The following is a 26,851-nucleotide window of genomic DNA, read 5'->3' as shown; positions in this document are numbered from 1 at the left end:
CATGTCTTTCCTGGACCGGAATCAAGCATCCAAGGACCGGTTTCTGGCTATCAGCCTTCATCAGCCTGGATAGCTTGACCCCAGTGGTGTGGAGAGCATGGGACTCACATCTGAGCATACCCATCCCACTCGGGTGACAAATGTAACAACAACAATTGATGGACAGAATGCAGAACAATGTCATACATTCACCCCAGTACAGAGATCTGGGCCTAAATTTATCATTTTTTTGCACTCCACACCACCCCAGGTCAGACATGGCTATATGCAAATCAGCCTCGACCCTGTGCCTCATGGGAACAGTCCAGCCCGAACTGCCAAGCCACGTCTTTCCTGGACCGGAATCAAGCATCCAAGGACCGGTTTCTGGCTATCAGCCTTCATCAGCCTGGATAGCTTGACTCCAGTGGTGTGGAGAGCATGGGACTCATGTCTGAGCATACCCATCCCACTCCGGGTGACAAATGCAAAAACAACAATTGATGGACAGAATGCAGAACAATGTCATACATTCACCCCAGTACAGAGATCTGGGCCTTTTGACTGGGTGTGAGTGTTTGATTGGTTCAGATGCTCCGTCCATCACAACCCCCTTTTGTACCGCTTTGGCCGCCATATGTGTGGCAGGGTATGCTCAGACGTGAGTCCCTTGCTCACTTTGCCACTGGATTCAAGCAAGCCGGGCTGAAGAAGGCTGTAATGCCAGAAATCGGTCCTCGGAAGCTTGTTTACGGTCCAGGGAAGACATGTCTTGGCAGTTCGGGCTGGACTGTTCCCATGAGGCACAGGGTCAGACTGATTTGCATATGGCCATGTCTGAACTGGGGTGGCAGAGTGGGCTAAAGAACGGTGATGGATTAAACCCAGATCTTTTGACTGGGTGTAAGTGTTTGATTGGTTCAGATGCTCCGTCCATCACCACCCCCTTTTGTACCGCTTTGGCCGCCATAAGTGTGGCAGGGTATGCTCAGACGTGAGTCCCTTGCTCACTTTGCCACTGGATTCAAGCAAGCCAGGCTGAAGAAGGCTGTAATGCCAGAAACCGGTGCTCGGAAGATTGTTTTCGGTTCAGGGACGACGTGGCTTGGTAGTTCGGGCTGGACTGTTCCAATGAGGCACAGGGTCAGACTGATTTGCATATGGCCATGTCTGAACTGGGGTGGCAGAGTGGGCTAAAGAACGGTGCTGGATTAAACCCAGATCTTTTGACTGGGTGTGAGTGTTTGATTGGTTCAGATGCTCCGTCCATCACCACCCCCTTTTGTACCGCTTTGGCCACCATACGTGTGGCAGGGTATGCTCAGACGCTAGTCCCTTGCTCACTTTGCCACTGGATTCAAGCAAGCCGGGCTGAAGAAGGCTGTAATGTCAGAAACCGGTCCTCGGAAGCTTGTTTCCGGTCCAGGAAAGACATGGCTTGGCAGTTCAGGCTGGACTGATCCCATGAGGCACAGGGTCAGACTGATTTGCATATGGCCATGTCTGAACTGGGGTGGCAGAGTGGGATAGAGAATGGTGATGGATTAAACCCAGATCTTTTGACTGGGTGTGAGAGTTTGATTGGTTCAGATGCTCCGTCCATCACCACCCCCTTTTGTTCCGTATAGGTGTATGAGTACATATGATGAGTGAGTGCATGTATGAGTGACTGTATAGGACTTTTGGTGAATGAGTGGATGTGTGTGTAGATCTTGGAATTAATGAATGGGTATGTTGTAACTGGTATTGGTGTGTCCATTGTTTTGAAAATGGTAGTTTGTATTTTAGAGTGTGTGTATCAAAGGTTATATTAGGGTGAGAGGAGGTCTGCCACTATCACAAGGATGATGTCATCAGTGATGTAATTTGAGATGTCATACGTGATGTCATTTGAGATGTCATCAGTGATGTCACTGACCATGTCATGAGTGATGTAATATGTGACGTCACCAGCAGTGCATTGCGGGGGCACGAGTTATAGTTAGCTGAACTAACTATAATGACAGAATTTCTATGGTTTTGTACGTGATATGTCCAACTAACTATAACACCCCTAAAACCTATGTTTTTTCAGTGAATTTCTAAGATTTTTGAAATGTTAATTTCTAACTATAACGTGCCTGAAACCTATGGTTTTTTTCAGCGAATTTCAAAGGTTTTTTAAATGTTAATTTATACCTAGAACATGCCTGAAACCTATGGTTTTTTAAGTGAATTTCAAAGGTTTTTTAGTCATAGTGAATATGTTGTGCGAAGCTGGATGTGTAAACAAAGTAGTTTCGGAGAAACTAATCCAACATTGTCATGCATGCAAATGTGTGCAAAAGTTTACAACTGAAATTTTATTTTCTAGGACAATGTAAGGAATAAGCTGCCTTGCTACAAGGGCTTAACTTGGGAGTATAACAACATGGTGTCTCAGCCGTCACTACTGCTCCATTACGGGCTGCAGCTGCGGTGCTCTTGCAGTCAGTTGCGCCTCATTAACTATGATGAGACACCCCAACTTCCCCTTTATGGAGTACATGCTAGCGCCTTAGGCCCCAGTGCTGGCAAACAACTTGTAACTAGATGAACGCATGAACACCCAGTGTCACAGCCCGCCAACCTGTCCCAAGTGTGCTAACAGACCTGGATAGTGAGCTCCAAACACCTCCATGATAGTACACCTTTGGCTGGCTGGCTGCGGCCTGGAGACCCTTACGCTCATAGGTCCCTGAATGGCGGTTGGGCCTGTTCCGGCATGAGGGAATAGCACCCATGCATAGTGCAGAACCGGGCAGACTACAAATGCCCACCTATCCTCCAATCACCTCTATGGAGGAAACAGCACACAAGCATTGAGCGGTGCTGTGCGGATTACAGTGCCCCACAAAATACCCACTGCTCCACCAACACCACTGCTGTTGGAGCCCTCGGGGAGGCACACAGGAGATGCGACCACCCAAGGCAGTACTGTTGCCATGACTAGGCCAGGCCGTAGCAGGCATATCAAGCAAAATCATCAGGCCGATGACCACCAAAGAGGGAGCTCAGGCCATGGTGCAAGGTGGGAGGATCAAATGAGGGGGATAGAGGTGGCATGGGGAGGAGCCGTCCTCATCACCAATAGTTATGATCAGCTTTGTACGAGTGAGCAGTTAGCTAGCACGGAGGAAAGAACACATGCAAGCATTGGTACCTTCGATGTGGCACTTCCCTTATACGGCTCCACTCCGTTTATTTATCCCTAGAGGTCATGTGACCTGAGGGTAGTACCATAATTGCTCATGATGTGAGGGGTGCGCAAAGAAAAACCCCTACGACCTCCACAGCATTACCGATCCTTCAACTGTGTTTTGAAAGAGAAGGAAAGACATTTCTGCTCTGGAAATGGGGACGAAGCAAAATCGTAAGGACTGAAAATTGTCTGCTTGTGCAAAGCTTACAGACTCTGGAATGTGAAGATGTAAATTTAGAACAAGGTGTGAAGTCAGTTAGATGGAGAAACGGGCGTGGATTGAAAAATGGACAGGATAAAGATACTGGTACATACCAACTGAGGTCCGTCTTCCTCTTCTGTGTCAGAATTGTTGCAGAGGTATGTATTGCAGGTCCAGTCTTCAAGTCCCTCACAGATTTCTACAGACTGGGACATTCCTGGCCAACCTTCAACCAAAGTGTTAAAATTAGAACATAATTCCTCATACCGGCCCACCCCAACCATGAAAGGCAATGTGAAAGAACTCATCATCACACAATAAAGCCTGATACAATAAATCCCGCAAAGAAAAGGGCACAATTATCTGCACTAGGCAACATAAAGACAAGCAAAATCCGGGCAGGTATTACAAAATATATTGAGATCAAAGACTGGTGTGCAGATGGCCTAAAGCACACCACTATGCATTTCATCAGGAGCGCCACATCGACATCTAAAGCCTTCATCATGTAGTCTCTCTTATGGAGAGGGAGAGCATGAGGCTGAAACAAGCAGGAACACAAACTTCTGCTCACTGAATTTGAGCAGGGTGAGCACTTTTTATGAGACCAACAACGTAAATCACAGCCACAAAGTGCATTACGCGCTTGAGCACACAATGTAAGAATGTGTGCGAGTTAGTATTGTACACATTTAGAATCAATCAATCAATCAATCAATCAGAGCATTTGTATAGCGCACTACTCACCCAGAGGGTCTCAAGGCGCTGGGGGGGGGAGGGGTCCGCTACTGCTCGAACAGCCAGGTCTTGAGCTGCTTCCTGAAGGCGAGGTGGTCCTGGGTCAGGCGGAGGTGGGTCGGAAGGGAGTTCCAAGTCTTGGCGGCCAGGTAGGAGAAGGACCTTCCTCCTGTGGTGGCTCTTCGGATGCGGGGGACGGCGGCGAGGGCGTGGCTGGTCGATCGAAGCTGGCGCGTTGGAGCGTAGAAGTTGAGGCGGCTGTTGAGGTATCCTGGTCCTTGGTTGTGTAGGGCTTTGTGTGCGTGGGTGAGGAGCCGGAAGGTGATTCTCTTGTTGACCGTGAGCCAGTGCAGGTCTCTCAGGTGTCCGGAGATGTGGCTGCGGCGGGGGGTGTCCAGGATGAGTCGTGCTGAGGTGTTCTGGATCCGCTGGAGTCTCTTCTGGAGTTTGGCGGTGGTTCCGGCGTAGAGGGAGTTGCCGTAGTCCAGACGGCTGGTGACGAGGGCCTGGGTGACCGTCTTCCTGGTCTCGGTGGGGATCCATCGGAAGATCTTGCGTAGCATTCGCAGGATGTGGAAGCACGACGAGGAGACGGCGTTGACTTGTCTGGTCATGGATAGGGAGGAGTCCAGAATGAAGCCCAGGTTGCGTGCGTGGTCAGTTGGTTTGGGTGCGCTGCCCAGGGCGGGGGGCCACCAGGAGTCGTCCCAGGCGGAGGGTGAGGATCCCAGGATGAGGACTTCCGTCTTGTCTGAGTTCAGTTTCAGGCGGCTGTTCGACATCCATTTGGCTACTTCTGTCATCCCTTCGTGCAGGTTGGCTCTGGCGGTGGCGGGGTTGTTAGTGAGGGAGAGGATCAGCTGGGTGTCGTCGGCGTAGGAGATGATGTTCAGGTTGTGCTGGCGTGCGATGGCTGCGAGGGGGCTCATATAGACGTTGAAGAGAGTTGGGCTGAGCGAGGAGCCTTGAGGAACGCCGCAGATGACTTCGGTGGCCTCGGATCTGAACGGGGGGAGGCGGACTCTCTGTGTCCTTCCGGTGAGGAAGGAGGTGATCCACTCCAGTGCCTTCTCCTGGTTTCCGACGTTGCTGAGGCGCTGTACTAGGGTGCGGTGGCAGACAGTGTCGAAGGCCGCGGAGAGGTCCAGGAGGATGAGGGCCGCTGTTTCTCCGTTGTCGAGCAGGGCTCGGATGTCATCTGTGGCTGCGATCAGGGCGGTCTCGGTGCTGTGGTTGGCCCGGAAGCCAGACTGTGAGAGGTCGAGGGAGCCGTTCGTCTCGAGGAAGGCGGCCAGTTGCTTGTTGACGGTCTTCTCGATGACTTTGGCCGGAAACGGGAGCAGCGAGATGGGGCGGTAATTCTTGAGGTCGGTAGGGTCTGCTGAAGGTTTCTTGAGTAGAGCGCTGAGTTCAGCGTGCTTCCAGCTCTCCGGGAAGGTGGCGATGTCGAAGGAGGTGTTGATGATGTCCCGCAGGTGGGGTGCGATGACAGCGTCGGCCTTGTTGAAGACGTGGTGAGGGCAGGGGTCTGTCGGAGATCCGGAGTGGATGGAGTTCATCGTGCGGATGGTGTCTTCGGTGCTGATCGGGGTCCAGGCGCGGAGGGTGGTGGTGGGGGGCGGTGGTTCGGTCGTGGCGTGCGTTGGTTGAGTGCTGAAGCTGTTGTGTATGTCCGTGATCTTGTTGTGGAAGTAGGAGGCGAGGGAGTTGCAGAGGTCTTGCGAAGGGGTGATGTCATTGTTTCCGGCGTTGGGGTTGGAGAGCTCTTTCACGATGTTGAAGAGTTCCTTGCTGTTGTGTGCGTTGTTGTCCAGTCGTTCCTTGAATGCGGTTTTCTTGGTGGCGCGGATCAGCTGGTGGTGTTTTCGGGTGGCGAGCTTGAGGGCAGTCATGTTGTCCGGTGTTGGGTCTGTGCGCCAGGTTTTCTCGAGTGCTCTGCAGTTCTTCTTGGAGCTCTTGAGTTCGTCGTTAAACCATGGGGCTTTCTTGCTGCCGGGTCTGCTCGGCGGGGTCTTCAGCGGGGCGAGTTCGTCTGCGCAGTCGCTGATCCATTTCATGAGGTTGGTGGCTGCTTGACTGGGGTTCGTTGTGCTGGTGGGAGGGTCCTTGCTCAAGGACGTAGTGAGCTGGTCTGCAGTGATCTTGTTCCAGCTTCTGCGGGGAGCCTGTTGCTGGTGATGGTGGAGCGTGGTCCTTCTGAAGCTGAAGTGGACGCAGCTGTGGTCCGTCCATTGGAGTCCCGTGGCGTGGCTGAAGGCGATGTCCTTGCTGGAAGAGAAGATCGGGTCGAGTGTGTGTCCGGCGTAGTGGGTGGGGGTGGTCACCAGCTGCTTGAGTCCCAGGTTTGCGAGGTTGTCCAGCAGGGTGGTGGTGTTGCGGTCGTTGTTGTTCTCCAGGTGGAAGTTGAGGTCCCCGAGGAGGATGTAGTCGGCTGAGGGGAGGGCGAGCGGGCTGATGAAGTCGGCGATGTCCTCGCTGAATTGTGTGCGTGGTCCCGGGGGTCTGTAGATGAGGGTGCCTCTGAGGGTGGTCTTGGGGTTGACGTGGATCTGGAAGTGCAGGTGTTCGGCGGGTGCGATGGTGTCGTCGGTGTTGGTCGTGATGCGGATGGTGTTCCTGTGGATGATGGCGATGCCTCCTCCTGTCTGGTTGACGCGGTCCCTCCGGATGATCTTGTAGCCGTCCGGGATGGCGATGGCGATGTCGGGCGCTGAGGAGGCGTTCATCCAGGTTTCTGTGAGGAAGGCGACGTCTGGGGCTGTGGTGTCGAGCAGGTTCCAGAGCTCGACGGCGTGTCTGTGGACGGAGCGGGTGTTGAGCAGGATGCACTTCAGTTGGGCGCTGCTGGTGCTCGGCTTGGTCGGAGCTGGTGCAGTGCAGGTCCGGATGCAGGAGAACTTGCAGGACTGGCAGATGAAGGGTCCGTGGGTGCTTCTCGGGGTGGCTCGGTAGCATCCAGGGGTTCGGCCGGCGTTGAGTGCGTTGAGGGTGGCGGCGTCGTACGTCCGGCGGGTGGGCTGGGGTCTGCGAGGGCCAGGGGTCCTGGCACTGGGAGCGGTCCAGGCGCGGACGGGCGCAGACGGGCTTACCTTTGGCGCACCTTCGGCGCTCATTCGGTGCTCCCGCTGCGCGCGTCCGCTGCGCGGTCGCTCTGGGGGCGTCATAAGAAGGGGGACGTGAGGGCGGGTCAGCTGGGCGGCGGGAGCGGCTCGTCCAATGGGCCGGTGGTGGGCGGGGCCTGGGCGAGCAGCGGCGGGAACGGGCGAGCGGCCGGCTCTGCAGTGGCTGGGCCGCTCGTGGGACCAGGGGGGCGTCTGCGGCGGCGGGAAATGCGGCTAGGCAGGCTGGCAAGGCTGGCAAGGCAGGCTGGAGCAGGAGGCGGCAGGAGGAGCAAGGGGGTGACCCGGCCTGGTGAGAGGCGCAGCGGTCACTCCTGAGCACTCCTAGCTGTCCCCTTAAGAAGGGGACGTGAGGGCGGGTCAGCTGGGCGGCGGGAGCGGCTCGTCCAATGGGCCGGTGGTGGGCGGGGCCTGGGCTAGCAGCGGCGGGAACGGGCGAGCGGCCAGCTCTGCAGTGGCTGGGCCGCTCGTGGGACCAGGGGGGCGTCTGCGGCGGCGGGAAATGCGGCTAGGCAGGCTGGCAAGGCTGGCAAGGCAGGCTGGAGCAGGAGGCGGCAGGAGGAGCAAGGGGGTCACCCGGCCTGGTGAGAGGCGCAGCGGTCACTCCCGAGCACTCCTAGCTGTCCCCTTAAGAAGGGGGACGTGAGGGCGGGTCCGCTGGGCGGCGGGAGCGGCTCGTCCAATGGGCCAGTGGTGGGCGGGGCCTGGGCGAGCAGCGGCGGGAACGGGCGAGCGGCCGGCTCTGCAGTGGCTGGGCCGCTCGTGGGACCAAGGGGGCGTCTGCGGCGGCGGGAAATGCGGCTAGGCAGGCTGGCAAGGCTGGCAAGGCAGGCTGGAGCAGGAGGCGGCAGGAGGAGCAAGGGGGTGACCCGGCCTGGTGAGAGTCGCAGCGGTCACTGTTTTTGTATTTTCCATTAGTTAATAAAAACTTAAACTCAGTAACTGAGATAGGACATGGTTGAAAAATTGTTTGATTATATTTAGAAGATTAATACTGGTTTTGAAAGATAAGAAGTATGTTGGTCTACAGAAATGGATCAAGTGATATCCAAACTGAACAGATATATCAGGTGTGCCGCACACTGATGAGACGTGAAAATGGCAGGAGGAAGGTAGTCCCCAAAAGAAGAAAATAATAAATGTGAACGTATCAGAAGTTTCTTCGATAGCGTAGTGAACTCTATTTTATATCTTTTTTTTCACAATTATGGACTGTGACACTTTTGACCACGCCAGTATAGGTCTTAACAAAAATGTGTGCTTGGGAGCATTTTGACTTTAAAAAAAAATTATGCAGTTTATTCCAAAATCAGTTGTCTATGTTTTCACAATTAGGAAACAAAGTGGAGTCATCTTCCAAGCGCCACACTTTGACAGTGAGCACTGCCTATGGGATTATGCTGAGTTCTGTGCTCAAGTAGCTAGTTTTCTTAATGCTCTTTGAGGGTATGCTGTAGGCTACTATTACTTTGAGGGGCGCATAAAGGCCCCCACAAAGGTGGATGTATTTCTAGAGGGTATCCACTCCTGCGGAAATATTCAGGCGACTCCTCAAAGGGCAGGCTGCAGTGTGTATGAAGCCATTAGCCTGCTTCTGGCTGCCCTCATGGGCCCTTCCACGAACATTAGGAAGGCCTCCAATGGAAGGCCTCCACTTGAAGAGAGCCTCTTCTCGGTTGTGGACATTCAGTGCCCCACAAAAAAATCTTTTGCTTGCTCATGTGTCCATGTAGGTTGAAAATGTATGCAGTTCCTCCTGGTATACGAAATTCAACATAGACTGCACAAACTGATACTGCTAGTTGTACCCGTTAGTGCACAATTTGTGTTTAATGTCACTTTAAAATAAACATTTGAAGCACTGGTCATATATTTTTATTTCCACACGCTATCAACAGACAGACAAGAGAGTTTATAGAAAAGTTTAATTTCACATACTTCTATTTTGTTTACTCTGTGGTTGAAAAAGTAAACTATCCAACAATGAAGAACTGCTGTATTCAGACTCGTTCTCCTCGGAGCTTATAGAGGATCTTTGTTGTGTCCTGAAATAAAGAGGTTAAATAGTTTTAATATAAAACACTAAAATGTACAATTGTCAAAGTCGTATTTTTTTGAATGCGTGAACAAACTGCAATTTTAGTTTCAGTTGATCAGGATCACAGTGTTTTATCATTATTTGCTGATCACTATTGTCGCCACCCCAGAAGAGGAAAGACAGGCATGGGGAGTACACCCGAAAAGTCACTAAAATCAAACAATGCGAATAACACACAAAGAGGGAACAAGGATTGATTAATCAATGCTTGTTTTTTGGAACAAATGGAGACACTTCAGAAGTAATGAGGTGGATAGTTTGAATGGGTAGTATAATTGAAACATTTCGGAACTGAAATCATTTTATTTAGATGTTTAAATATTAATAAGCACAACAACCGGCGTTTGGAACAGACTCCTATCCTATAATAGCCAGGACCTAAAAAATACAAAATAAATTGTGCAAGGCAACTTAAAGGAGAACCTCAAACTGCAATGGATCCTGAAATCTACAAGAAATTTTACCCAGAGCACGTGTTCACCAGTGTAATATTTAAGCATGGGCGGATTTTGCGGATCCACGATCTGCGGATTTTGCGGATTTGCGGATTGTGGATCCGCAAAATCGGCGGATTTGCGGATCTGCGGATCCACCCTGCCGAATGAGTCACTGCATTTGAGCTTCAACTAGTTTCAGCGACCATGTGTGTGTTACTATGCAATCGCCCCGAGGGGCGCAGGGGTCCCTTGGGTGAGCTGTCCATCATAGTGGGTCAATGGCGGGAAGACGGTGCACACTGCGAGTGTGGGGGGGGCTTCCATGCGAGGGCACATGCACAGCTGATTTTCGACGGTAGATTTGGGAAGAAGGCACACCTGCCTCGACGACGCTCACGATTGTTTTTGGGCAGATGAATGAGTCACTGCATTTGAGCTTCAACTAGTTTCAGCGACCATGTGTGTGTTACTATGCAATCGCCCCGAGGGGTGCAGGGGTCCCTTCAGCTTCCTGGCCACAGGAACAGCACGAGGATTGCGCTCGTGAAAGTCAAGGATGCAAAGGCCTCTATCCAGCATCACAGCTGATTTTCGACGGTAGATTTGGGAAGAAGGCACACCTGCCTCGACGACGCTCACGATTTTTTTGGGGCAGATGAATGAGTCACTGCATTTGAGCTTCAACTAGTTTCAGCGACCATGTGTGTGTTACTATGCAATCGCCCCGAGGGGTGCAGGGGTCCCTTCAACTTCCTGGCCACAGGAACAGCACGAGGATTGCGCTCGTGAAAGTCAAGGATGCAAAGGCCTCTATCCAGCATCACAGCTGATTTTCGACGGTAGATTTGGGAAGAAGGCACACCTGCCTCGACGACGCTCACAATTTTTTTTGGGCAGATGAATGAGTCACTGCATTTGAGCTTCAACTAGTTTCAGCGACCATGTGTGTGTTACTATGCAATCGCCCCGAGGGGTGCAGGGGTCACTTCAGCTTCCTGGCCACAGGAACAGCACGAGGATTGCGCTCGTGAAAGTCAAGGATGCAAAGGCCTCTATCCAGCATCACAGCTGATTTTCGACGGTAGATTTGGGAAGAAGGCACACCTGCCTCGACGACGCTCACGATTGTTTTTGGGCAGATGAATGAGTCACTGCATTTGAGCTTCAACTAGTTTCAGCTACCATGTGTGTGTTACTATGCAATCGCCCCGAGGGGTGCAGGGGTCCCTTCAGCTTCCTGGCCACAGGAACAGCACGAGGATTGCGCTTGTGAAAGTCAAGGATGCAAAGGCCTCTATCCAGCATCACAGCTGATTTTCGATGGTAGATTTGTGACTCTTCCGACTGGAGTGGAGTTGATTTGGGAGCGAGTTAAACTTTGAGAGTTACAACATCAAGAATTAGGAACACTAAACGCCAGATTCGCCAAAGGTCAGATTAAAGGGGAGCTGCAAGGGAAACAATCCAAGCGCCGAAGACAAGGATTTAAAAGACGTGACCACCGCCGGCTGGCGGTAGGGAGCAGAATGCTTACCTGCGCACGACTGAGTGGAATAGACATCCAGTAAAGAAATCATCCAATACTGACTGAAAAAGAACACATGAATTTTTGGAAACTCGCTGCCAACCCGAAAATAAAGACGACTAAAACGAGAAAGCCCTGATGAGAACTTGCCAAATGACAAAGCAAGTTCGAAACGTGTCGGCAAAAGCAGGAAGGATTTAACTGATCGGTGTATTAACCAGATCACCGAGAAATCTGTATTTGTTACAACTAATTTGTCTCTTTATCCTTACTGCGAATAGCTTTACTTTCAAAATTGAGTTTTGCAAACATCATATACAGACTAACGCTTCTCGTATCATTGTACTTACATTTTTATGTACTTTGAATGATCGAATGTTTCTTTGTCAAATGTTTTTTGTCCAATGTTTTTTGTCAAATGCTTTTTAGCCAAATGTTTTTTTGTTAAATGAAGTAGAAAATGTTTATATGTTTTACTGTGTAGATGTAGTGTTTTTCTCATGCAATTAATTTTTAAGTTGATGAGATTTATAAAAAAAGTAAATGGTTTAAATAAATCAGACCATACAAATCAATACAAAGATTTGGTTTGTTGCTTGAATTAAGTAGTCTTCAAATAACTGCAGGGCCGGCATTTCTTTTTCTAAAGATTTGGGAAGAAGGCACACCTGACAGAAGCTCCTGGTCACAGGAAGGGCATGTTGTAAATATTTTACGATGGCGCCGGCAAGCTGCCAGCGCCATCCTAAAATAGTTACTAAATTAGCTTCAACAGGAAGCTCTAATAGATATTTTATCTATTAGAGCTTCCTGTTGAAGCTAACTTAGTAACTATTTTAGGATGGCGCTGGCAGCTTGCCGGCGCCATCGTAAAATAGTTACAACAGGCCAGCCAGGCTTCAACCTTTGCCCCCGGAATCCGCCGCTCACGGATTTGCGAATTCGCGGTAAATTCGCGGTAGTTCTCGGATCGCGAATTTCCCGAAAATTTGCAAAATCCGCGAGCGGAACGGATTTTGCGCCCATGCTTAGTAATATTCCTGGGTTAGGCCCATGTAGTGAAGCAGCTTATTTCTTACATTGTCCCCACAATACAATATCAGCTGTAAACTTTAGCACAAATTTGCATGCATGACAATTTTGGATTAGTTTCACTGAAACTACTTTGTTTACACATCTAGCTTCGCGCATTATCATGATGCCACGAACATCATGTACTAGGCCTTTTTACTATGTACAAATGCCATCCTAGCTTCATCCATGGGGCGACAGTGCTATCTACATATCCATACCATCTCTAATCTATGCGTACATCACAAGGCTGCTTTCTATTATAAATAATAAGCATCCCGATAGAGTAGCAGAGGAGGCACTTCAGCTGACATTGAGGGTCTCTGCAGGCAGAGATTTCACCATGCAGCGGTCTGACATGTCCGTGAGGGGTGTCCAGTTTATGACCAAGACAGGCTCCTACATTCCCTCCGACCAGGTAATGGGGTTGGCTGGTCCCTTGGGGAAATTCTTGGCTCTACACCTACACACACTCAAAGTACATTCAGAGTAGGGTTTACATAATAGTACACTTCATTACTGCCTTGTTTTATATGCCTGCATATATACACTGTTTTAGCACCATGGTAGAACTACATCTAGTATTTACGTTTTTGGTGCTTGTAATCACTTTTATCTGCTTATGTCTATTGATCATTGAAGCATACTTGTTTTATACAAATATATTCTTGGTTCAATAAAAATACTGAAAACGTCCCACAGTGTATCCTTTGTACACCTCTCTGAGAATAAGTAAGCACGAGTGACTAAGTGAAAGGTTCTGTACTGTTTCAACGATCCCTGAGGGATCGGGTTCTCATGTTCAATGGTTGCCTGAAACCATTCGCTCCCTGGGAATGTTAAGGGGGATTATGGTGGCACTGTGAGCTAGCTGGTATATAGGCCAACATATTCTGCTGGGTTGTCCGGAATCAGTCTAGGCACAAAGCCTCTAGTTTATGTTGTCCAAACAAATATGCAGAGCCTACAGATTACTAGTAACTACAGACACCAGGATGACTTAATCTCCTCCTCTTAAGGTGCTGGTGCGGTAGCCTCCCGAAGGGCCATTTGGGTGCGATGCCCTGTCCTGCATCCTGAATGGGGAAATAGGACTAGCACTTAAATTAGGGGAGTTGATAGGCAGAAGTACCTCAACAGAGTGAAAAAGCACATTTGCAGCAGTGGCGGTTGCTATGGAACAAGGGGGGCTGGAGGGAAGAATAAAAAAAATTAAAAAGATCACTTACCTGATTATGGCCAAAGCTTCTCCTTGTCCTATTCTCTATCTGGCTCCCAACAGCACACAGGCTCCCTTAAGCCAATCACGATGCCACTGTCACCAGCATGACAACAGCGTTGTGATTAGTCTGAGTGGCCGGATTGGCCACTCAGACAGTGCCTGGGAGTCTTAGGACTGTTCTTCACCGGCTGTGCGACACAGCCAGGAGGAGACATGCTAAGTGTATATGACTGGCTGTCTCTAGAAGGCCAGCCAAACTGTCATGTGCACTTATGGCGCACGCCGCATAAGTATTTCCTTCTCCCTGTGAACTCAGCCTCGCCGCCCTAACCTGACCACGTAGCTGCCACGGGGCGGGGCGCCTGGATGTTGACATTGATGCTGGTATGGACTGGTGGTCGGCTGTTCCCCCCCTTACGCCCCTGTGAAATGGCCCCTCGGGAGATGACCCCGGGGACACCGTCACGTAAACCACCCGGGCTACCGCCACTCAGACTCTCACCTTTCCCGGCGGTTCCTTCAGCGGCAGCGGCCATGACAACAGAAACCCCTCCCCTCTTTGTTTTGCAGGAACCAACCCGGGAAATCCGAGAACCGGAAGCACACCCGCCTGACCCCGGAAGTCCAGCCTCCCCGCCGCCGGCAGGAGACAGAAAAGACGGAAGCAGAAGACCAGAAGGCGTCGGAAGATCGTGGCAGGAGATTGCGACTGGAGAGGAGGAAGAGAGCGGAGAAAACGGAGAAGCAGACGAGTGGTGCGAGGACTGGTGGAGTCCCCAGGAGGAAGCTGAAGAGCGGCCGCAACTCACCCGGAGAGTTGCGGCGGAGCGCGTGAGTAACACCTAGCCTCTCTGTTGCACTTTAAGTGCCTGTATATAGTGTAGAAAAGGGGGTGGTGATGAACAGAGTGTCTGAATTAAGCAGACCACTCTTACCCAGTCCAAAGATCAGGGCTTGATCCATCACCGTTATTTATCTCACTGCCCCATCCCAGCTCAGAACCTGGCTATATGCAAATTAGTCTGTCCCTGGCCCAGTGCATCATGGGAACAGGGCAGACCAAACTACCAAGCCAATTCTTCACCAGAAAGGAGACAAGCTACCGGGGACCGGTTTCTGGCATTTCAGCCTCTTCGGCCCGGCTTGCTTGAATCCTGATGGAGCAGTGAGAAAGGGACTCATGTCTGAGTATGCCCTGCCACACCTATAGTGGCCAAAAACGATTCAGAAAAGGGGGTGGTGATGAACAGAGTGTCTGAATTAAGCAGACCACTCTTACCCAGTCCAAAGATCAGGGCTTGATCCATCACCGTTATTTATCTCACTGCCCCATCCCAGCTCAGAACCTGGCTATATGCAAATTAGTCTGTCCCTGGCCCAGTGCATCATGGGAACAGGGCAGACCAAACTACCAAGCCAATTCTTCACCAGAAAGGAGACAAGCTACCGGGGACCGGTTTCTGGCATTTCAGCCTCTTCGGCCCGGCTTGCTTGAATCCTGATGGAGCAGTGAGAAAGGGACTCATGTCTGAGTATGCCCTGCCACACCTATAGTGGCTAAAAACGATTCAGAAAAGGGGGTGGTGATGAACAGAGTGTCTGAATTAAGCAGACCACTCTTACCCAGTCCAAAGATCAGGGCTTGATCCATCACCGTTATTTATCTCACTGCCCCATCCCAGCTCAGAACCTGGCTATATGCAAATTAGTCTGTCCCTGGCCCAGTGCATCATGGGAACAGGGCAGACCAAACTACCAAGCCAATTCTTCACCAGAAAGGAGACAAGCTACCGGGGACCGGTTTCTGGCATTTCAGCCTCTTCGGCCCGGCTTGCTTGAATCCTGATGGAGCAGTGAGAAAGGGACTCATGTCTGAGTATGCCCTGCCACACCTATAGTGGCCAAAAACGATTCAGAAAAGGGGGTGGTGATGAACAGAGTGTCTGAATTAAGCAGACCACTCTTACCCAGTCCAAAGATCAGGGCTTGATCCATCACCGTTATTTATCTCACTGCCCCATCCCAGCTCAGAACCTGGCTATATGCAAATTAGTCTGTCCCTGGCCCAGTGCATCATGGGAACAGGGCAGACCAAACTACCAAGCCAATTCTTCACCAGAAAGGAGACAAGCTACCGGGGACCGGTTTCTGGCATTTCAGCCTCTTCGGCCCGGCTTGCTTGAATCCTGATGGAGCAGTGAGAAAGGGACTCATGTCTGAGTATGCCCTGCCACACCTATAGTGGCCAAAAACGATTCAGAAAAGGGGGTGGTGATGAACAGAGTGTCTGAATTAAGCAGACCACTCTTACCCAGTCCAAAGATCAGGGCTTGATCCATCACCGTTATTTATCTCACTGCCCCATCCCAGCTCAGAACCTGGCTATATGCAAATTAGTCTGTCCCTGGCCCAGTGCATCATGGGAACAGGGCAGACCAAACTACCAAGCCAATTCTTCACCAGAAAGGAGACAAGCTACCGGGGACCGGTTTCTGGCATTTCAGCCTCTTCGGCCCGGCTTGCTTGAATCCTGATGGAGCAGTGAGAAAGGGACTCATTTGCATACAGCCAGGTTCTGAAACTGGGATGATGCAATGAGCTAAAAAACGGTGTTGGATCTAGCCCTGATCTCTTGACTGGGTGAGAGTATTCTGCTTAATTCAGAGACTCTGTCCATCACCACCCCTTGTTGTAAATATTTTTGTCCACCATAAGCGTGGAAGGGTATACTCAGATGTGAGTCCCTTGCTCATTGCACCATCAGGATTCAAGCAAGCCGGGCCGAAGACGGCTGTAATGCCAGAAACCGGTCCCCGGAAGCTTGTTTCCTTCCCAGTGTAAGAATTGGCTTTTGTAGTCTGGTCTGCCCTGTTCCCATGATGCACTGGGCCAGGGACAGACTAATTTGCATACAGCCAGGTTCTGAAACTGGGATGATGCAATGAGCTAAAAAAACGGTGTTGGATCTAGCCCTGATCTCTTGACTGGGTGAGAGTATTCTGCTTAATTCAGAGACTCTGTCCATCACCACCCCTTGTTGTAAATATTTTTGTCCACCATAAGCGTGGAAGGGTATACTCAGATGTGAGTCCCTTGCTCATTGCACCATCAGGATTCAAGCAAGCCGGGCCGAAGACGGCTGTAATGCCAGAAACCGGTCCCCGGAAGCTTGTTTCCTTCCCAGTGTAAGAATTGGCTTTTGTAGTCTGGTCTGCCCTGTTCCCATGATGCACTGGGCCAGGGACAGACTAATTTGCATACAGCCAGGTTCTGAAACTGGGATGATGCAATGAGCTAAAAAACGGTGTTGGATCTAGCCCTGATCTCTTGACTGGGTGAGAGTATTCTGCTTAATTCAGAGACTCTGTCCATCACCACCCCTTGTTGTAAATATTTTTGTCCACCATAAGCGTGGAAGGGTATACTCAGATGTGAGTCCCTTGCTCATTGCACCATCAGGATTCAAGCAAGCCGGGCCGAAGACGGCTGTAATGCCAGAAACCGGTCCCCGGAAGCTTGTTTCCTTCCCAGTGTAAGAATTGGCTTTTGTAGTCTGGTCTGCCCTGTTCCCATGATGCACTGGGCCAGGGACAGACTAATTTGCATACAGCCAGGTTCTGAAACTGGGATGATGCAATGAGCTAAAAAACGGTGTTGGATCTAGCCCTGATCTCTTGACTGGGTGAGAGTATTCTGCTTAATTCAGAGACTCTGTCCATCACCACCCCTTGTTGTAAATATGTATATAGTGTAGAGCATTTATCTTACCTACTTAGCACACTTTAGGCACGCTAACCCTGCCAGTTCACTGTAATTACTTGTAAAGCACCGATGATGTAAATAGCCCTGGCATACTAACCATCCCTCCCCGACACGTTTCACGCTGCTGCCCTAGCCTCTTTGTCTTCGTCCATACCCCAGCTGTCCTGAAACCCCATATCCTTCTCCCCTCACGGTACTTTTCAAGCCCTTACGACCCGGTGTTGGTAGAGGTACTTATAGCCCAAAATGGTGGGACTAACGGCTCCTTTTCTGTCTTCTCTTACTGCCCTCCGGAGGACTCCCCGACACAGAGCGGACTCCCATCTCGAGACCCGAACCATCACCCAAGAGCTCGACCTTCACCTAAGACCCGGATCTGCAATCCAAGACCAGCTCTTCATCTCAAGACCCGGACCCCTCCGAATCCGTCTTGGCCTTACCAGACACCCACAGCGAAGCTATCGTTTCTTTGGTTTCTTTCCTCCCTCACATCCCCTGGACTACGTTGTAAGGACTCTCAGTGTATGAAATAAACCACACTATTGCACGCTATATCCGGCCACCTTGCCTGCTTTTCCAGCCCGCCGACCACCCACGATCACAGCCCCTTTCTGTTTCCATACCACAGCCTGCCTCCTCCTGGCCGGAGGTGTGGCCCCGGACGGACAAAGACGCCCATTGGGGAGACGGAGACGAAGACGAAGATCAAACAGCACACGGACCCTTTAAATCCTACGGCAAGGAGGTCGAGGCCCCGCCCCACTGGTTCGTCACGGAGCCAAAAGGAGACACGACCCGGAAGTCGACGGACGGCGTTTCCTGAGGTGGAGGAGACAGCGTGAGTGACCCGAGAGCTGACACCGAGACGGAGGACGGCGGGGAAGAGATCCGGACGAGCCCAGCGGTTGACTACAAGCCAGGAGGCCAACGTACCGGCGATTCGCCGTGCCACGTTCCCACGGGAGGAGAGTGGCTCACAAAGGTACGGGGCAGAGTGGCGGGCTGGGTCACACGTAGTGGCAATTCGAATGTGTAGTCAAACCCGTGTAATTAGTGTACAGGCTCCACAACCCCATCCCTCACGAGCACTAAAAACACAGGATCGGGTGTGTGTGTACTGCACTGCAACACTTGGTGTCCCTCACTCCCCAGGCCCCCATAAACCTGTAGGACGAACATCAGAGTGATTACTCTTTCTTTTTTTGTTTTTCTTCCATTCGCATCCCTGAACTGGGAGAGAGACCCCGGCCCCGACGAGCACCCAAGAACTCTCGGTTTGGGAGAGACCCCGGCCCCGACGAGCACCCAAGAACTATCGGTCTGGCGGGCTCCTATACCTGGCGGGACAGAAACACCCTGGAACGACCTGTGTTCCCCAGAGGCGTCAAGACGGAACCGGGCGAGTTTGCCCGGTTGAGACTCTCCAGTAGAAGACGTAAAGCCTACCTTAAACTAAAACCCTCTTTAAAATCACTACTGCAGGTGTCTGACTCGCTCCCTTCCGCCTCTCCTGATACCGAACCCCTAACAGTAGCCCCTACTGAAAATAAAATGATGATAACGTTGTGTTATTTTAGGATTTAATTTATCCTTTTTTCACTGCTCTGAGGGCGGTGGGGCAAAGTTCCTCCACCTTAGTAGAGGAGCCGCCGCTTACAGTCACTTCGGAGCAGATGAGGCACCTGGAGTTGCGGGCCCTCTGGGTGTCTTCCATGAGAGGTAGAGTGCAAATGGACTAAAAGAAGTGTGGCTGCCTCATGATAACTAGAAAGTCTTCCTGCAATGTTCCTGAGCCTGCACAGATTCATCCTTATTCAGCCTCACGACTACGAGGAGAAGTTTGCAGTTAAGATCGAAACTAGGCAGACATTGGTGACGGTGTAACACAATGTACTCCCTTTAGTTCAGCTTTATTACATTTTGTTGAAATATATGCTGAGATTAGAATATGCACCTCGGGTGGTTTTTGCAGGGGACACTAATACATCAGAAGCCAAAACTTTGAAAAGAGCTAATTGTAGAGCCACATGAAAATAATGGCCAAATTAGGCATTGAGCAACACTGCCAAAAGCTGGGCACCCGAATAATGCCAATGGCTTGTTTCAAAATATCAATGGAAGGATGTACTGTATTTAGATGTGGCATCACCACACTCTGGTCTCACCCACACTGTAGGCTGGTTTACATTACTATCTTCCTAAAATGAAAATGCAATGAACACAGTGATGTACTGTTTTTTTGAGAATGTAAAATGACGAACACAATCAAAAACGTAGTTGTCTGGAACAACAAGTGCTCTGTCTGAGACTGGTTCACCCCTTTGGCTGGCTTAAAATACATTTAGAGGCTGATGTAGTGAGCCACCCAGCTCCCGGCTATGACCCCTGACCCCCAGACAAACCGACAGCCGGGTGCAGCCAGAGGATATATATATATCAGAGACAAAAGCTGCTTAGTCTCATACTCGGCATAAAAGTGTTTGTGTGCCAAGTTTTTAGCCAAAATGACCAGGCCATGTACACACCACAAGCAGGTCGGTCTGCACCACTGCACTGGCAAGAAGCGACAAGCGTGCTCCCGCTGCACCTGTACCCACCCTGGAGGACAGTGTTGACGGCATCTGCCCGTCGGCTGCATTCACAGGCCCTCTCTGCAGGCACATGCAGGCTGCTGGACCTTGGCTGTGCAGCTGCCTCACTGCTGCATTGGGAGGCCCTCTCGAGTACTTTCAGAATCCCCCTCATGGCAGGCTTATTACGTACCACTTACTGGGTTGGTGAGACAAGAGAAAAGAAGCTTCTACTGAGCAATATAACATGAAAGTTATCACAGATGAACTGTGCTAGTAATCGTAAAATCAATCAGCGCTAAGGCAGGACTGGAACCAAGATATAGACTCACTAAGGGGCACAAACTCCTCATTTTACGATAGTGGTGCCACAGTGAATCTAATAGCCCGACTCTGCTACCACACTAAAGGCCTAGCGCTGAGATACATAAGGCAGGACTGGAACCAGTGCACTCAAGCAGTGCTGCAGACGAACGAAAAGGGTACTCCACATCATCATCTCTGTCCCTGGTGCACGTCCTCGAACCTACTGACAGGAACGACCGTGCCACCCCACCACCATACACCTGGTTACTTTGTCATGCATGAGTGCGCACTATGGTGGATAATGCTGCCAATGCACCTGGAGGTGACAACCCCGCAGTTCCAGCTGTCCAACCAGGGGATGCTGCATGGACACACAATCCCCTGTTGGCACTTCAGTAATTCAATGAACTAGATAATCCGTCCACCACCACAACCTGCTGAAAAACTGATTGGCCACCTGAACAGCTATTTCAGGGCCACTTAGGAGATGTACAGAACCATTAGGAGATCTCTTCTGCTACGGGCGAAAATTGACAAACTATTCAAACATCTCTCAGGTACTAGGGCGGATGACAACTATGATGCAGCAATCAAGGCGCTCAACGTGCATTTTGATCGTTAAATATATCCAGACTTCGAACGTTTCAAGCTAAGACAGGCTCAGCAGTGGGAAGAGTAATCCATTGATGCCTTCTACGTTCCCTTATGCAACTAACGAGCACATGCACCGACAAACGTCAAATAAAATCTGGGCCCAACTCAAACAAGGCTGAAAGTCAGTGATGTTATGGGGGCTCATTCTTGTAACAGCCGGGAATCAGCCAGGAGAACATTCTGATCCAGGTGCCCTCACATGACCTGTAGGTTTACCACACAGCAGCAATGAAGAGAGCACTCACACCTGACACTTTTGCATTCCAGACCGGAAAGGTGCCGAATATATTAATAGCAACAGAAAAAGATGATGGATGCAATGCTGGACATTGTCGAACATTACCCCCAGTCACATATCTGGATTAAAAACCATTGTTCTTTTGCTCACCCTATCACCCTAGTTTGGACCCAGTGATCTGCAAATCATTCTTGACCCTGCACCCCATGGGAACAGTCCTGCCCAAACTGCCATGCCTGATCCTCCCTGAATGGGAAAACAAGTAACCTGCGACTGGTTTTGGGGTATCACCCTTCATCAGCCAGGCTAGCTTGAATCCAGTAGCATAGTGAGCATGGGACCCACACCTGGGCATTCCCTTCCCACGTAGGGCAGCTATAGCAATGCAAAATGATGATGGACAGAATGCTTAACATTGGTTTTTTTATTCCTCTTTTTATTAGGAAAAAGGCATGATATGATTACAATGCAACAATTTGCAGGTGATTAGTAGCATTCTTATGGGTAATACATCTATATGGTTTTAAACACATTAACATAGGGCAGATAACAATAGTAATATACAACTAATTCTCAGCGTCAATATCCCCCCCAGCTGTAGGCCGCTCACAGAGGTCCCCAGGATAAGAATTCCATGTCCCCCATATTTGTGACCATTTTTTCGGACACCCTCTGGATTCGTAAATGGGCTTCTCCGTTACCATACTGAAGTCCATATCGCTAGCCCAGTCAGCAATCTTCGGAGGACTCTGGGCCCTCCACAGTCATGCAATATTTCGCTTGGCCACCATGAATCCCAGAGTAACCCAAATTCTCTCCTTGGCGTTTAAGTCGGTGGGACACCATATGTTCAATAATACCAGTTTAATGTTACACTGTATCTGTTTCCCCAATACCTCCTCCATCATGAGCACCACTCCCTCTCAATATTTCAGAATCCCTGCACACTCCCAGAGTGTATGAATGAAGGTACCCTCCTGCCCACACAATCGCACACAGTCACCACCTTGGGTATAACCCATATGGACCAGTGAGGTCCCTGACAAGTATGTCCTGTGGAGAATCTTTAGTTGGACCAATCGGAGTCGGAGGAAATGGCAACCTCACAGGGAGAAGCCACTGCAGCCTGCCACTCCTCATCATCCAGGCTGGCCACGTCGTGGTCCCATTTACCTCTCAGATGAGTCAGGGAATCTGTCATGTTGTTAATGAGCTTTTTGTAGAGAAGTGATATAGCCTTTTAGGGTAGGTCACCGTCTAGGATCCTGTCCTTGAGGGGGGAGGAGTTAAGTAGGACGGTACCGGTTGGGAGAGCAGCGAGAAGGGCGTGCCTAATCTGTAGATACCGGAAATATTCTGATTTGGCCATTTAATGCTTAACATTGTCAAAAATCCAACCCCAGTCACAGATCTGGGTTAAATTCAGCATTTTTTTTGTTTGCTCACCATGCCATCCCAGTTTTTACCCAACCATCTGCAAATCAGTCTTGACCTTGCTCCCCATGGGAACAGTCAAGCCCGAACTGACAGGCCAGGTCCTCCCTGGATGGGAAAACAAGCATTCTGGGACTAGTTTCAGGGGTATCACCGATCATCAGCTAGGCTAGCTTGAATCCATTGGAACCGTCCGCACAGGACCCATGCCTGGGCATACCCTTCCCACATAGGGCGACTATAGCGTAACGAAATATAGTGGATGGAATGCTGAACATTGTCAAATGTTAACCCCAATCACTGATCTGAGTTAAAACCATTGTTTTTATGCACCATGCCACCCAAGGTTGGACCCAATCATCGGCAAATCAGTTTTAACCCTGCTCCCCATGAGAACAGTCTAGCCTGAACTTCCAAGTCAAGTCCTCCCTGGACCGGAAGTGGGCCTCCTGGGACCAGTTTTGATACCCCAAAACCGGTCTCAGGATGCTTGGTTCTTGTCAAGGGAGGATCTGGCTTGCAGTTCAAACTGGTGAGATAAACAACAATGGATTTAACCCAGATCTGTGAGTGGGGTGAATGCTTGACAATGTTCAGCATTCTGCCCATTATCTTTTTGTGTTGCTGTAGTTGCTGAATAAATTAAAACAGAGGAAGTCAATGCCATACGGAGTTGATTAGCCCTGAGATTATCGAGCACAGGTGAGTGCAACTTTGGGAACAAAGGAAAATATTGTGTTTGAAATGTACAAACCCTTTGTAGTGCTTAAATGCTTTGTCCCAGATGGCTGGTAACCCCAGCACGTTGCATTAACACTGTGATGAAATGGAATATGGGTTACCTTGTTGATTATGACTGGAGAAATATTTGCATTTAATTGTTTTTTTGTCTTTTGAAAAATGTTTTTGATTTTCTTTATTAGTATGTTTTGATGTTATATAATTTTGAAGTGCAGTCAAAATCTGTTTTGTGAACTCAAAAAATGAGTCTAAAAAAACGAGTCTAACATAATTAAATGATGTAGACAAAGACATCGCGTGAATTTTGTCCGAGTTTGTAAGTAATTGACAGCATCTCAAACAGTCAGCTAGATATTGTATGTTTACAGTATTTACTGCCCAAATCTAGCTGAATGTAATAGGGCCAACCCCTCTTTATTGACTGCTTTCTAAATGTGCCATTCTCAAAATTGTAATTTAAAATCTGCCTGTACAATAAGTTAAGATTTTTCATTACAATTCCAAGGACACCAAACATAAATAAGTTATGTGTTCCCATTTGGAAATTACAGCTTACCAATGTTATCCTATAGTAGAGGTAGACCTTGCAGTACTGAAAACAAACTTAAGGTTTTTTTCACTACCAGGATATGTACAACTTAAAAGCACCTGTCCTACTTTTTAAATACATTACACCCTGCCCTTTGGGCTGTCCAGGCCCTACCCTATGGGTGACTTATTTGTATAAAAATGGGATGCTTGGGCTTGGCAAAGGATGTATTTTGCCATGTCAACGTAGCAGCTTAAAACTGCACACACAGGCTGCATAGGCAAGCCTGGGGCAGGCTTTAAGTGCTACTTAAGTGGGTAGCACAAGCAGTGCTTCAGGCCCACTAGTAGCATTTAATTTCAGGTCATGGGCACAGGTAGTGCCTCTTTACTAGGGACCTGCAAGTAAATTAAGAATGCAAATTGGGGGTAAGCCAATTCTACCAAGTTTTTAAATAGAGAGTACAAGTACTCTTGCACTGGGTAGCAGTGGTAAAGTGTGCAGAATACAAAAGCCAGCAAATACAAAGTCAGCAAACAGGATGGTTGAAGCCCGAAGGTTAGAGGGAAAACCACACCAAGGATGGATCTCTCCAAAGGTGATTGAGGTGAAGCCCAAGCAGCCTGGTGCAATTAGGTTGTGCAATGTTATGCAACTCACCAATCAAGCCATCAAGAGGGAGGGCCCCCCTTTGGATGCTTAAAATACATGTTGTGGCTCATATAGTGAGCTTCCCGACTCCCTTATATGACTCCTGACCAACCACACAATCTGACATACTACACTATTCAAAATGACTCTTTATTACTGTAAGTCTGAAGCAGATGTGTTGATTAGTTTGTTGTTGTGATGGTTTCCTTGATGTATCCAGGATAGGGAATGTAAAATTATTATTTGTTAATTTGTTTTTATTGGCATTTGTAACGAAAAATAACAATTATATTTTGCAAGACAATCATCAAGCAGTACTCGGCTTTCAGGCCATGTGTATCATGTACATCAATTTCTAATACAGCATATAACGGATAAAATCAACAGCAGTACATTACAATATGACAACAGTGGTTGTCGTATATTTACCTATGCTCAGACTATGCTTTTGTGAGAAGCAGTGGGATCCGGCCTTCAATGGCAGGAAATTATTGATACCATGTAGGCACATTAAAGGTCGTCTATGTTCACCGTGTTAAGCCAGTTTACAACGGCCCCCAAATATCTCAGGCCGGGACCGTGATGGCAGCTGTTCCCATTATGTCCCCAGATGCGTTTTACAATGAGTGACACTAATGATCTAATTTTTAGTGGTCGGGAATGTAAAATTATTATTAAACACTGATCACAAGTCCGTGGGGACTGGAGGGCAAAAGTGGCTTTGTGATATCTCCACCAGGCAGGTGGAGCCTGACTGGTTCAAGAGACAGGTCAAGAAAGGCAGAAAAAGAGCATTCCTTTTTGTGTTATTTTTTGCTGTTAGTTATAGCTTCCCACACTGACCTGGAATTAAGTAAATGTTTGAGGGGCCAGGGGCTGAACGAGGGATCAGCTCACTGCAGTGCCACCACAGTTACCACAGAAACCTCGAAGTATAACTATCTCCAGCTAATTTTTGGGAATGAAGAGCATAAAGGAGGATACTGAAGTAAGTTGCTGAAAACCCTTGATTAACACACATTCACTCACACACACACACACAGTACAATACATACACACAATGTGAACATGGACACACACGTTTCCAGAAATTGATCAACTATTTTCATAAAGCCGCCCCTACTACAGTGGACTATATGTACCCCATGAGCAAACCGCTTGTGGGTACCTTCATCCTGTGATCAAGTGGTGCAGTCATTTGTATGTAGCTTACCAGGGAAACAAGAGAGTAAATTGGCACCTGGCCTCTCACTGTCCTATTGCGAAGATGTGGCCATGGGATGCAAACTAGCATAACCTGTTGGATTTCTGAACTCAACCTGAAGATAGTTTTTCAATATGTTGGGTCCTGGTTTTCTGGACTCTCATTCAATATTCTTCTCCTCCTATGGCTACCTGGGATGCATTGAGGCTTTGCATTATTCCTCTTTTCCTCCACCAACGTATTGTTCTCACTCAAATAAACCAATCCACAAGCACTTGCTAGTGGAAACAATATGGCTGTGCTTCACAGAATGATTTGTATTGAAGGGTTTCAAATTGGTGTATCAGCAACTACTGCAGCTGTACAAAATCTTCATAACTGAAAAGGAGCAAAAACAAATTCTTGTGGGCAGTTTAAACCTTCAGCGCTTCTAGTATTTTGCAACGTACTCTCAACTGAAGAAGTTACGAAAAGTAAAGAGCTAGCTTTGCTAAGGTAGGCCAGGCCTGACACATTCAGACATGTCCAGCATATTACAAAACTGGCCAGGCAGTGCAAGCTGCTAGGGTACCAGTAACATCAGAAACATGAAGAATCCAGAAAAAAGGTGTAGGAGTACAAATGCAGTGGCATCATCCAAATATGATGATAAATCAATACAAATGCACAAACACACAAACACACACAGACAGGGAATTCCTCAATGATAATACCAAAATGCTGAGAAGATAGAGAATAAGCGAGGACCAGATGTTGGTTAAAAGGGCCATCCAGTGAATGATGTCACAATGCATTTCAAAACTCCAGGTGACATCAGCAAAGCATAGTTCTCGAATGCCCATTGTTGGTGATTGCTAGAGATGAGGGACTAGGAGAGGAGAAATGTTTTTATATTTCTGACAAATGAGACAGTTTACATGCTCCTACCTCCAAGCTATGACCTTAACCCTGAACTTTTATGTCCTTAGAGCGCCTTCAACAGTAGCCAAAACAGTGTAGTCTGCATTGTCCTAATTTTATCTTATTCGTTTAAAATAATGCGTCTTAGACTAGCAACCATATGCTCACTGGTTATATCAAACATTCCTGAGGTGATGTTGGAAACTCCATCTTAGATAAGATACAGTATAAAAGGACTGCCACTTGACCAT

The 26,851-nt window shown here is 49.0% G+C and overlaps 1 protein-coding gene across 1 annotated transcript in view; it reads right to left on the bottom strand.

The window, feature by feature from the left end:
* MCF2 (MCF.2 cell line derived transforming sequence) overlaps positions 1 to 26,851 on the bottom strand; it is a 1,062,111-nt gene that overhangs the window by 107,929 nt on the left and 927,331 nt on the right. Inside the window, exons 26-27 of the mRNA XM_078688611.1 lie at positions 9,197 to 9,303; positions 3,515 to 3,627 (exon numbers count right to left, since the gene is read on the bottom strand). Of these exons, the coding sequence (XP_078544737.1) occupies positions 3,515 to 3,627; positions 9,197 to 9,303 (220 nt within the window). The remainder of the gene's footprint in view (positions 1 to 3,514; positions 3,628 to 9,196; positions 9,304 to 26,851) is intronic.

Source organism: Lissotriton helveticus, chromosome 4_1 (genome assembly GCF_964261635.1).
Source record: "Lissotriton helveticus chromosome 4_1, aLisHel1.1, whole genome shotgun sequence".
Lineage (NCBI taxonomy): Eukaryota > Metazoa > Chordata > Amphibia > Caudata > Salamandridae > Lissotriton > Lissotriton helveticus.
The sequence above is the reverse complement of the archived record's forward strand: the minus strand, read 5'-3'. Positions and strand labels throughout refer to the sequence as shown.